At 44.2% G+C, this 13025-nt stretch overlaps 1 protein-coding gene and 1 long non-coding RNA gene across 4 annotated transcripts in view; one reads left to right on the forward strand and one right to left on the reverse strand.

The window, feature by feature from the left end:
• Positions 1–491: 491 nt before the first annotated feature.
• Positions 492–9810, reverse strand: LOC126958551 (uncharacterized). The gene is made up of 3 exons (XR_007727217.1): positions 9721–9810; positions 9451–9577; positions 492–2572 (listed from the first exon to the last, which is right to left on the reverse strand). It is a non-coding gene; the product is annotated as an uncharacterized LOC126958551 (long non-coding RNA).
• A 338-nt stretch (positions 9811–10148) lies between these two features.
• The window catches only part of CDKL1 (cyclin dependent kinase like 1), a 66410-nt gene continuing 63533 nt past the window's right edge, over positions 10149–13025 (forward strand). The window contains exons 1-2 of one of the 3 annotated variants that reach the window (XM_050796930.1): positions 10149–10234; positions 11128–11727. In XM_050796930.1, the coding sequence (XP_050652887.1) occupies positions 11557–11727 (171 nt within the window). In that variant the 5' untranslated portion in view covers positions 10149–10234; positions 11128–11556. Of the gene's footprint in view, positions 10235–10553; positions 10643–10709; positions 11728–13025 lie in introns of those variants that run through there. The other 2 variants (XM_050796931.1, XM_050796929.1) reach the window with 2 other exon arrangements.

A 13025-nucleotide genomic window follows, 5' to 3' on the forward strand; every position in this document is an offset into this window, starting at 1 on the left:
TAACACAGTGAAACCCCGTCTCTACTAAAAATATACAAAAAAACAAGCTGGGCGAGGTGGCAGGCGCCTGTAGTCCCAGCTACTCGGGAGGCTGAGGCAGGAGAATGGCGTGAACCCGGGAGGCGGAGCTTGCAGCGAGCCGAGATTGTGCCACTGCACTCCAGCCTGGGCGACAGAGCGAGACTCCGTCTCAAAAAAAAAAAAAAAGAAAAAAGAAAATTTAAAATGCACCATATCATCCAACAAGTCCACTTCTGGGCATATACCCAGAAGAATTCAAAGCCAAACCTTGCAGAGGTGGAAGCAACCCAAATATCCATCCACAAATGAATGAATAAAGAAAATGTGGCCGGGCGTGGCGGCTCATGCCTGTAATCCCAGCACTTTGGGAGGCCGAGGCGGGCAGATCATGAGGTCAGGAGATCGAGACCATCCTGACTAACATGGTGAAACCCTGTCTCAACTAAAAAATACAAAAAAAAATAGCTGGGCGTGGTAGCGGGCACCTGTAGTCCCAGCTACTCAGGAGGCTGAGGCAGGAGAACGGTGTGAACCTGGGAGGCGGAGCTTGCAGTGAGCTGAGATCGCACAACTGCACTTCAGACTGGGCGACAGAGGGAGACTCTGTCTCAAAAAAAAAAAAAAAGAAAGAAAGAAAAAAGAAAAGAAAATGTGGTGTATACACACAATGGAATATTAAGCAGTCTTAAAAAGAAGGAAATCTTGTCATATGCTGCAACATGAATGAACCTTAAGGACATTATGTTAAGAGAATTAAGCCAGTCACTAAAGGACAAGTACCATATAATTCCATTCACACGAAGTACCTAAAGTGATGAAAATCATAGAAACAGAAAGTATGAAGATTTGGGTTAGAGTAACCAAGAGCTAAGGGGAGAGGGAATTCCTGTTTAGTCGGTATAGAGTTCCACTCTTGCAAGATGAAAAAGTTCTATGGATCTGTGTACGACAATGTGAGTGTACTTAAACTATGAAACTATACACTTCAAATGGTTAAGATGGTAAATTTTGAGCCTGGTGCAGTGGCATGTACCTATAGTCCCAACTATTCAGGGGACTGAGATGGGAGGATCACTTGATTCTAGGAGTTCAAGACTGTAGGCTGGGCGCAGTGGCTCACACCTGTAATCCCAGCACTTTGGGAGTCTGAGGCAGGTGGATAACCAGAGGTCAGGAGTTTGAGACCATCCTGGCCAACATGGTGAAACCCTGTGTCTACTAAAAATACAAAAAATTAGCCGGGCAGCGGTTGAGGGCACCTGTAATCCCAGCTACTGATGAGGCTGAGGCAGGAGAATCGCTTGAACCCTGGGGGTAAAGGTTGCAATGAGCCGAGATCATGCTACTGCACTCCAACCTGGGCGACAGAGTGAGACTCCGTCCCCGTCCCTGTCCCCCTCCCCCCGCCAAAAAAAGACTGTAGTGAACTATGATCTTGCCTGTGAATAGCCACTGCACCTCAGCCTGGGCAACATAGCAAGACTTCATGTCTAAAAAAAAAAGGTAGTAAATTTAATGTTACGTGTTTTTCACCACAAGAAAATATAACGAAAGCATTTCAAAGAAAAAAAAAGGAATGGATAAATTTCTAAGATAATCTGTATGAAAAGAAATCTAAGTGTATTTTATGTAAAGTGAGAAATATTTTTAAATGCAAATAATTCATACTTCCTGCCCTTTCCTCCCCTCCTCCCCATTTTGTCATACAATATTAAGGATGTTTCTATTTTAATATTGGGTTCCTTTAAGGTAGATTTATATTTCTTTAACCAAAATTAGAGCTACCTAATTTGAAGTCAACTGCACAGTAGTGTGAGAAGAATGCAACTTGAAATTAAGACCCAGGTTCTAGGCCTGTTTGTTGTCATAAATTTGCTTTTGGACTCTGAATGAGTCATTTAAATTTTCTGTATCTGCTTCCTCAAATGCCAGATGTGCCCTCTCTCCTTCACAGACTCTTGTGAAGTGTTTTTCAAAACAAAAAGTACAATATAAACACCAGCCCTCTAAGTCCTCCTATCTAGTTTCCTCCATGGAGGAACCCCTCTGAGGGGGAGGCAGGAGGGTTTGCTCTGCAAGGAAACACAGTGTTTCATCTCGACAAAGTGGCTTCTGAGTCTCCAGTGCCCAGCATGGTGTCTGACACATGTCAGCAGGAAAAGTTGGCTTTCCAAACTGCTGATTCTGTGTTACAGTTTTAAGCTAAACTCAGAGAGTAATTAATGTTCTTTCCTATTTATTCAATCTCGAAAAGTTACCTTTTGCAGGGCTTTTCCCTAGAATATAATGATGCCAAGGTCATGATAGTGCAGAAATGTTCATAGATAGCCTTATGATTAAGTATGGTTAGCAACCAACTGTCCAAAGTGGCAAATAGATGTGCAACTTGAGGTTTTGAGACTTATTTCCTGGAGAGGATCATATTCATTGACTCACTCACTGGGAGCCCAGGGCTAGCCACATAAGCCTTCCAGGGCTTTAGTGTTAATATTGCTGAGCTCTCCTGGCATGTGGGTTTGTTGATGAAAGTACTGGGTGGTTCTTTGAAAACCTGGAAATGCAAAAACAGTGTTAATAAGACTCAGAAAAGAGGCCAGGTGTGGTGGCTCACATCTGTAATCCCAGCACTGTTGGGAGGTCGAGGCAGGCAGATCACTTGAGGTCAGGAGTTCGAGACCAGTCTGGCCAACATGGTGAAACCCTGTCTCTACAAAAAACACAAAAACTAGCTGGGTGTGGTGGCGCACACCTGTAGTCTCAGCTACTTGTACCACTGTACTCCACCCTGGGTGACAGAGTGAGACCCTGTCTCAAAAAAAAAAAAAAAAAAAAAAAAGAAAGAAAGAAAGAAAGACTCAGAAACAAAAGATTTTAGGAAAAAAGGTGCTTTAAAAGGACTAGCTCACCATATATAAAGTACAATAAAGGCCAGGCGCAGTGGCTCACGCCTGTAATCCCAACACTGTGGAAAGCTGAGGCGGTGTGGTCAGGAGTTTGAGACCATCCTGGCCAACATGGTAAAACCCCATCTCTATTAAAAATATAAAAATTAGCCAGGCATGGTGGTGCATGCCTGTAATCCCAGCTACTCTGGGAGGTGGAGCTTGCAGTAAGCGGAGATTGTGCCACTGTACTCCAGCCTGGGTGACAGAGCAAGACTCCATCTCAAAATAAATAAATAAATACAATAAATATTTAAAAGGAAAAAATACATACAGAATAACTAAGGTTAATCAGAGAATGGAGACATTTTACTTTACTATTGGCTGAGCCTGTTTATAAAATCAGAGATGATAGGCTCCTTTTATAATCGATTTTCCCAGATTTACATTGATTCAGCAGTCTTTTTTTTTTTTTTTTTTTTTTTTTTTTTTTTTTTTTTTTTTTTTGAGATGGAGTCTCACTCTGTCACCCAGGCTGGAGTACAGTGGTGCAATCTCGGCTCACTGCAACCTCTGCCCCCTGGGTTCCAGTGATTCTCCTGCCTCAGCCTCCCAGGTAGCTAGGACTACAGGCATGTACCATCATGACTAGCTAATTTTGTATTTTTAATACAGACGGGGTTTCACCGTGTTGGCCAGGCTGGTCTCGAACTCCTGACCTCATGTGATCTGCCTGCTTGGCCTCCCAAAGTGCTGGGATTACAGGCATGAGCCACCGTGCCTGGCCAATTCAGCATTCTTTTCTATCTCCAGGTAAGGGGAAAGTTATTTGCATGCCTGGCTTTGTAACATTCTAGCAGTGACTGGTCAAGAAGAATGCAGCTGACACCTGGCTTCTCTTCAGGATGTTGTAAATTTGGATTGGACTGGCAGGTCTGCCCCGCTGTTAGCTCTCTAGGGCATCCAAGGACAGAGGATCCTTCTCAAGGCATTCTTAGTTGTTCTAACTCTATTCATCACCGCAAGAACACGGGCTTTGGAAATAGGCAGAGTTGGGCTTGAAACCTGTGTTCAGCCCTTGATAACAGGGTGACTTTGTCTCTATTGATCAATCTCTCAGAGCCTCAGCTTCTTCTTTCATAAAATAGGCCAGTTAATAATCCCAGTCAGTTAACAAATCCATGTAAAATTGTCATAAAGATCAGAGATAATGTGGATACTGAGACTGAAATGTGTCCCTAAATGGTACTTATTAGCTTTTGTCTGTATGGACTCTAGAATCAATTTCTTTCCCAATTCCACTTAAAACAGAGATAGTAAATTCAAGTATTTCCTCAAGCTGCTGTAGAGTGTCATTTTAAGATGACATTGACTCAACTCCCCTTTCCTTACAACATAACTGGGGGAAAAAAAAGCTGGCCAGGTATGGTGGCTCACGCCTGTAATCCCAGCACTTTGGGAAGCCAAGACAGGCAGATCATGAGGTCAGGAGTTCGAGACCAGCCTGGCCAACATAGTGAAACCCCGTCTCTACTAAAAATACAAAAAATCAGCTAGGCGTGGTGGCAGACGCCTGTAATCCCAGTTACTCAGGAGGCTGAGGCAGGAGAATGGCTTGAACCCGGGATAAAGAGGTTGCACTGAGCCAAGATCGCACCACTGCACTCCAGCCTGGGCAACAAAGCGAGACTCCATCTCAAAAAAAAAAAAAAAAAAAAAACAAGCTTCAAGCATTGGCCCTGGGTTCTGCACTCAGATGAGGCTTCAGTATTCTGCCCAATCTCATGGAAGTTCATTCTCCTGGTGCTGGAGCTGCACACACATGAAGTTGCTGAGCTACCATGAGAAGGAAGCATATAGACAAGACTCATCTTCCCAGTAGCCTAAAAACAAAGAAGGAAGGTGCCACACTGTGCATCATTTTAAGTGCTTTGCACCAGCTCTCAATGTCCTACACATTAACTCAATAATCCTGCCAACCACCCCAATGCATTAGGTAGTATTAGCAAAATGGTTGGGAGAAAAGATTCTGGAGTCAAACTGCCTGCATTCCAATACTGACTTCACAGTTCACTAGCTGGGTGTCCTTAGGCTAGTTACTTTTCCTCTCTGACTCAATGAGAGTCATCTGAAAGCTCAGGATAATATTACTGCCTATCTCCTGGGGTTACTGTGAGGCTCATGGGTCAAATATTCTTAGCATAATGCCTGCCACAAAGTAAGCACTCATTAAATAATATTGTTATTGTATAGGCAATAGTAATTATCTTGCACAAGATCAAACACCAGGAAGAAGCTAGAAATCCTGGTCTTCTGACTCCAAATTCCAGGCTTTTTCTATGACTATGTGTTACTCTACTGAATGTTTATTTTTCTTTAAACGATTAAAATACCATAGTACGGTTTGTACTGTTCTAAGAACACTGAAGTGTTCTTGCTAATTATACAGAACTGCAAAGAAAAGATCACTGTTAGCAGAATATAATGCTGTTTCACTTTGCACTGGCTTGAGAAAAAGCCCCCACAGAACAGACCATTTCTGAGATTCCCAAGAGCTATACTTTCCAGGATATACTTCTTTGATATCAAAACCAGTGTCGCACCTGCCAACAGAAAGGACTGTCAGTTTGACTAGTCTAGAGGCCATGTTACCTTCTCTCTTTCGTGCTAAGTGGTGACAGCGACTGTTTATCTCCTTTTTAAAGTTGTTCTCTAATATTTTGTTTCAAATTCCTCCAAACAAAACAATTTGCAGCTGCAACTCATGCTAGCTTTCTGGTTCACTGCCTACTTGGGCATAAATAACCAGTACACTGGCTCCCACTTTAACTACCACTAGGCCTGGTACAGTTCCAGGCTCTTTGGGTACTGAACCTTGTGGAGTCCATAAAGTTAATTTTCCACACAAACTTGATTTAACCTGGTATGAACTTCAGACGATGCAGCTCTGGGGAAATTCACACTGACATTCTCACTTCATTTCAAAATATTTTTTTAAATTGTCAAAAAGAAACATTCATGAACATAGACCATATTCTTTCTGGGTCATAAAACAAAATAAAACATTTCAAAGAATTTAAGTCATATAAAGTGAGTTCTCTGAAAATAATGGAATTAAACTGAAATCAATAACAGAAAGATATCTTTAAGAATCCCCAAATAGTTAGAAATTAACACACTACAAAAATAACCCATGAGTCAAAAAGGAAGACACAAGGAAAATATTTTTGGGCCAGGTATGGTGGCTCAGGTCCGTAATCCCAGCACTTTGGGAGGCCAAGGCAGGAGGATCATTCAAGGTCAGGAGTTTGAGACCAGCCTGGCCAATATGATGAAACCCTGTCTGTACTAAAAATACAAAAATTAGCTGGGTGTGGTGGTGCGTGCCTGTAGTTCCAGCTACTTGGGAGGATGAGGTGGGAGAATAGCTTGAACCCGGGAGGCGGAGGTTGCAGTGAGCTGAGATCATGCTATTGCACTCTAGCCTGGGTGACAGAGTGAGACTCCATCTCAAAAAAAAAAAAAAAAAAAAAGAAAATATTTTGAACTGAATGAAAATGATAATACAACATATCAAGATTTCTGTGATGTATTTAAAGTGGTGCTTACAGGAAAAAATATGGCATTAAAGGCTTATATTAGAAGGCGGGGTGCAGTGGCTCATGCCTGTAATCCCAGCAATTTGGGAGGCTGAGGCAGGCAGATTACCTGAGCTCAGTAGTTGGAGACCAGCCTAGGCAATATGGTGAAACCCTGTCTCTACAAAAAATGCAAAAATTAGCCAGGCGTGGTGGCACACCTACTTGGGAGGGTGAGGCAAGAGGATCGCCTGAGCCTGGGAGGCAGAGATTGCAGTGAGCCGAGATTGCACCACTGAACTCCAGCCTGGGTGGCAGAGCAAGACTGTCTTAGAAAGAAAAAAAAGCTTACATTAGAAAAGGAAACAGGTCAGTCATGGTGGTTCATGCCTATAATCTCAGCACTCTGGGAGGCCGAGATGGAAAGATTGCTTGAGGCAGGAATTTGAGACCAGCCTGGGCAACATAGAGATACCCCAATCTCTACAAAAAAGTAAAAAAATTAGCTAAGTGGGGTGGTGTGAGCCTGTAGTTCTAGCTACAAGAGAGCCTGAACCCAAGAGTTTAAGGTTGCTGTGATTAGGCCACTGCACTCCAGCCTGGGCAACAGAGTGAGACCTCTACACACACACACACACACACACACACACACACACACACACGAAGATCTAAAATTAATGTTTTAAGCTTACATCTTAAAAACAAACAAATAAACAAAACAACCTAGAAAAAGTATCTAGGCCAGGTGCAGTGGCTCACACCTGTAATCCTGGCACTTTGGGAGGCCGAGGTGGGTGGATCACCTGAGGTCAGGAGTTTGAGACCAGCCTGGCCAACATGGCGAAACCCCTTCTCTACTAAAAAATACAAAAATTAGCCGGGTGTGGTGGCGCACGCCTGTAATCCCAGCTACCCGAGAGGCTAGGGCGGGAGAATTGCTAGAACCCTGGAGGCGGAGGCTGCAGTGAGCCAAGATCTCAGCACTGCACTCTAGCCTGGGCAATAGAACGAGACTCCATCTCAAAAAAAAAAAAAAAAAAAGAAAAGAAAAGAAAAGCTAAAACCAAGCAAGCAAAGGAAGAAAATAATAAAGAGATGAAATTAATAAAATTGAAAAACAGATAAACAATAGAGGAAATCAATTAAATCAAAAGCTGGTGTTTTCTTAAAAGATCAATAAAATTGATAGGCCTTAAAGGAGACAAAATTTACCAATATTGAGAATAAAATCTAGAACACTACTATAGATCTTACAGACATTAAAATAGTAATAATGTAATATTATTATATTGAACAACTTAATGCCTAGAAATTTAATTCTTTAGGTGAAACAGACACCTTGAAAGACACAAACTACCAAAGCTTTCTGAATAAGAATTAGACATCCTGAATATTTTATTTTAAAAATAGAATTTGTAATTAAAACAATTTCAACAAAGAAAACTCTAGACCTAAGTGACTTTACTGGCAAATTCTTCCAAATGCCAGGCACAGTGGCTCACACCTATAATCCCAGCACTTTGGGAGGCCAAGGCGGGCAGATAATCTGAGGTCAGGAGTTCAAGACCAGCCTGGCCAACGTGGTGAAACCTCATCTCTACAAAAAATACAAAAAAAAAAAAAAAAAAAAAAAAAAAAAAAACGAGAGTGATGGCACATGCCTGTAATCCCAGCTACCTGGGTGGCCAAGGCAGGAGAATTGATTGAACCCAGGAGGCGGAGGTTGCAGTGAGCCAAGATCGCACCACTGCACTCCAGCCTGGATGAAAGAGCAAGACTCTGTCTCAAAAAAAAAAAAAAAAAAAAAAAAAAAAAAAAAAATTCTTCCAAACATTTAAGGAATTAATAATACCAATTTAATATAAACGTCTCTAGAAAATAAAAGGGAAGAGAAACACTTCCCAACTCATTTTTTGAGATCAGTATTATCCTGATGCCAAAATTAGCAGACATTACAAGAAAACTATACATCAATATCTCTCAAAACATGAATGTAAAAATTTCCAATAAAATATTAATGATCAAATCCAGCAAAAAAAAAAAAAAAATATATATATATATATATATTTTTTTTTTTTTTTTTCTTTTTTGAGATGGACTCTCGCTCCGTTGCCTAGGCTGGAGTGCAGTGGCACAATCTCGGCTCACTGCAAGCTCCGCCTCCCGGGTTCACGCCATTCTCCCGCCTCAGCCTCCTGAGTAGCTGGGACTACGGGCGCCCACCACCAAGCCCGGCTAATTTTTTGTATTTTTTTAGTAGAGATGGGGTTTCACCGTGTTAGCCAGGATGGTCTCATCTCCTGACCTCGTCATCCGCCGCCTCGGTCTCCCAAAGTGTTGGGATTACAGGCGTGAGCCACCGTGCCCGGCAATATATTAAAATGATAAAATCATAAATAAGTTGGGTTTATCCCAGGAACAAAAGGTTGGTTTAACATCTAAAAATCAATGTAATTCACTGTATCAACAGACTACATAAAAACAATTAGGTGGTGAACACCTATAATTCCAGCTACTCAGGCCTGGCAGAAGTAGGAGGATTGCTTAGGCCCAGGAGTTCAAGGGTACAGTGAGCAGTGATAACACTACCGCACTCCAGCCTGGGTGACAGAGCGAGACCCCCTCTCAGTTGAAAAGAAAAGAAAAGAAAAGAAAAGAAAAGAAAAGAAAAGAAAAGAAAGAAAAAGCAAATGATCATCTCAATAGATGAAGAAATGCATTTGATAAAATTCAATGTCCATTCATAATTTTAAAAAGCAAACAAAAACACAACTAAGCAAACTAGGAATGAAAGTGAACTTTCTCAGCCTCCTATTAATAAAAGGGCTTCTGTGTTAGATATATATGGCTGCATAACAAATTACCCCAAAACATAACAGCAAACATATTTCAGTTTCTAGAGGTCAGGAACCCAGGTATGGCTTAGCTGGGTGCTCCTGGCTCAAGGTCTCTCACAAGATTGAACTTACATTGTCATCTGCGGCTACAATCTCATCTGAAAGCTCACTAGAGTTGGGGTGGCGGGGGAGATCCACTATCCTCAAAAGGCTACATACGGTCTGATTCCATTTTCATGACATTCTGGAAAAGGCAAAACTATAGAGACAGAAAACAGATCAGTGGTTGCCATTTGCAAACAATTTCTGTTCACAGACCACCTCTAGGCCATCCCTGTACTGGGTTTCCAGGGCAACCACCAGCCCTCCCTCCTCAGCTCCAGGCTCCTTTCTGAACCCTACCTGGGTTTACATTTAGTAGCATGCTGCTTGACACGGGATTGACTCCCGTTTCATAGACACTGTGTTAATTTTCTCTCCTCGGGTACTGCTTCCAGGGCAAATACCCGCATTGATGCTGGCACCGGGAACGGGGCGGATGACAAAGTGTGAGGCAGTCTGCCCAGTGGCAACTGACATGATTTCATGATTTCCACAGGTCCATCCGCTTCCTGCCAGTGTGTCAGATCAGAGCAGCAGGAGTCCGTCGGGAGAAGGATGGGGGAAAGGAACCGAAAACAATTAAGGCAGGCTCTGTAAGCTTCCACCTCCCACACCAGAAGGGTCCCACAGCAGAAGACTACAGTGGAACCTTCCCTGCTTTAGGAGGAAAGTGCTGACTTTAACCAATTTCTGCGGTCACGCCTTCCTCTTCTTTCCTTTCTCCCTCTCATTCATTCACTGACGCCGCAGCACTGATCAGCACAGACACAGAAGCTGCCTCCAAGGGACCAAAGGGAATAACCGCGGTTCTGAGGTGTGGGGACGGCTGTTCCAGGGAAATGTGGACCGCTCAGGAGGGGCTCCTAGCGCAGGCGTCTTCCCCGCAGACGCGGTTACAGTTGCGCTTTGCACGGCCTGCGGAAGTTTGCAAATCTAGCAGGTCTGCTCTCCCGGCAGCAGGACGTGCAGGGACTCGGCCCGCGGTCAGGACAGCTCCCGTGGACTAAGGGCGGCCCCCCGGGGCCCTTCCCTGCAGCCGGGACGGCGGCCGGGCTGGGCCGGGCAGGGGGTGGGAAGCGGGGACGCTACGGCCCCGCCCAGGCCGACCCGGGGCGGGGGCCGGTTCCCATAGGGATCTCGGGCCGAGGCACGCCGAACCGAGCCGAGCCGGGCGAAAGAAGGCGAGGCGGGAGCCAGGCCCGGCCCAGACTGCCGCGGCGCGGTGAGTCCCGGGCGGGCTAGGAGCGCGGGCCGTGCCGGGCCAACACGTGGCACCGCTGCACGCTGCGCGGCGCGGCTGGGGGGCACGTCCGGGCGCGGGAGGGTTTTATCGGTCCCGCGGACTAGGGGCGCGTGGTGGTCCCCTGCGGCCCAGCCTCGCCGCCGCCCCGGGGAGAGCCGGGAGGTGTCTTCTTGCCGCAGGGAAATGAGACCCGAAATTAGAACCGGGGAAGCCCTTAGCTCTCCCCGTGCTCCAGCCAGCTCAGGTGTCTTAGATCGGATGAACGATAACGTTAAAAAGATAGATTATCTTACAGCTCGGCTCGTTTTAGGATGGCAAGTTACATTTTAACTTACAGGGTATTTAACGGGCGATTAAAATTGGGTTATTGGAGGCAGCTAACTCTAGGCTGTTACTCCTGATCGCGTTGCCATTGCCGACACGGGTCCACGCTTTGTTCCTTAACATGTCCTGTTCTGTTCTAGGCCCGTGACGAGCACTCATCGTTGGGTGGGGCTCTAGTGCAGTCCGTTCGTGCCAATATTTTATAAGCGACGTTTTCAAACTATGTGAAGATCTGTTTTTTGTTTGTTTGTTTTTTTGACGGAGTCTAGCCCTGTCGCCCGGGCTGGAGTGCAGTGGTGCTGTCTCGGCTCACTGCAACCTCCGCCTCCTGGGTTCTCGCGATTCTCCTGCCTCAGCCTCCTGAGTAGCTGGGATTACAGGCGCCCATCGCTACACCCGGCTAATTTTTTGTATCTTTAGTAGAGACGGGGTTTCACTATGTTGGCCAGACTCGTCTCGAACTCCTGACCTCAGGTGATCTGCCTGCCTTAGCCTCCCAAAGTGCTGGGATTACAGGCGTGAGCCACCACTCCCAGCTGAAGATCCATTTTAAGAAGATTTATTCCTCTATGATGGAGAAGTATGAAAAAATTGGGAAAATTGGAGAAGGATCCTATGGAGTTGTTTTCAAATGTAGAAATAGGGACACGGGCCAGATTGTGGCCATCAAGAAGTTTCTGGAATCAGAAGACGACCCTGTCATAAAGAAAATCGCCCTTCGGGAAATCCGAATGCTCAAGGTAATTGATTCACTTTTCCTTTTTTCTTTTTCCAGACAGGATCTCACTCTGTCACCCAGGCTGGAGTGCAGCGATGTGATCATACCTCACTGCAGCCTGGAACTCCTGGGCTCAAGCCATCCTTCTGCCTCAGCCTCCTGAGTAGCTGGGATTACAGGTTCTAGCCACTGCTCCAGGCTCCACTTTTTCTTTAAAGTGAATTTTTAGGGATGAAAGAAATAAAGTGAGTCATGTTATGTTAAAAGAATGTCATGGGACATGGTTACATCTTACTTCATAGCCTTTTGACTTCAGTGACACAAATGGGATATCTGTGCACAAGTCACTAATTATATAATGAACTAGAAAGCAGAAACAAAAGTGCCAGGTAAGGTGGCATTCACTTTTAGAGATGCTATGGTATATTTTATTTTTCTTCTCAATAGTTTCCCACCTGTAGACCTGGGTTTTCAAGGACCATCACAATTTGATAGTATAGGAATGTAAGACAATTCAATTTTGCCTAGCATTGTTGATTTTTAAACTTCTAAGGTATTTTCTATTGGTATACTCAGTCTTTTAAGAGAATTAACCATTTACCTGTTTTCACACTGCCAGGAAGCTCACAGGTCTCATTACACCTCATATATATTTACTGCTGAGCATCATCATGTCTCATTTCTAAAAAGAAGTGTTCTTCTTAAAGAAGTGAAATGATCACTTTCTATTTTTTTTTAATGTTTTGTAGAAATGGGATCTCGCTATGTTGGCCAGGCTGGTCTGGACCTCCTGGCCTCAAGCGATCCTCCCACCTTGGCCTCCTAAAGTGCTGGGATTACAGGCATGATCCAACGAGCCTGGTCTGATCACTTTTCAACTGTTTATTAGTTAACCCTAAAAATACCATGATATCGGAGGGGGGAAAGGTATTTATTACAAGCTAAAAGTGTGTGTGCCTCTAATGGAGAGACCTCTTTACAGAACTTCTGTGAAGGTGAAATCCAAATCCCAATGTGAAAGGTGACATGTAATGAATACCGTGGAGGTCAACTTTGTTTCAGTTATGGCCTCTGTGTTCTGACCTGTGTAACTAACTACATGAGGAGGGAAGAGCAACATGGTGAGAGACAGATGAATGAAACTTCCAGGGGATTTACTATTATTCTTGCTTCTGCAGTTTCTCCAGATCACTCTACAAATCTTTTACCCATGGATAAGTGTGTGGGGTCACTTCTAGATAAGGAACCTAAATGGAAAGCAGCAAGCTTTGGACAAATTGAAATGGGTGGATAACAGGGCAACTTCTCTATTTAGGTTTG

This window comes from Macaca thibetana, chromosome 7 (assembly GCF_024542745.1).
Source record: "Macaca thibetana thibetana isolate TM-01 chromosome 7, ASM2454274v1, whole genome shotgun sequence".
Classification (NCBI taxonomy): Eukaryota; Metazoa; Chordata; class Mammalia; order Primates; family Cercopithecidae; genus Macaca; species Macaca thibetana.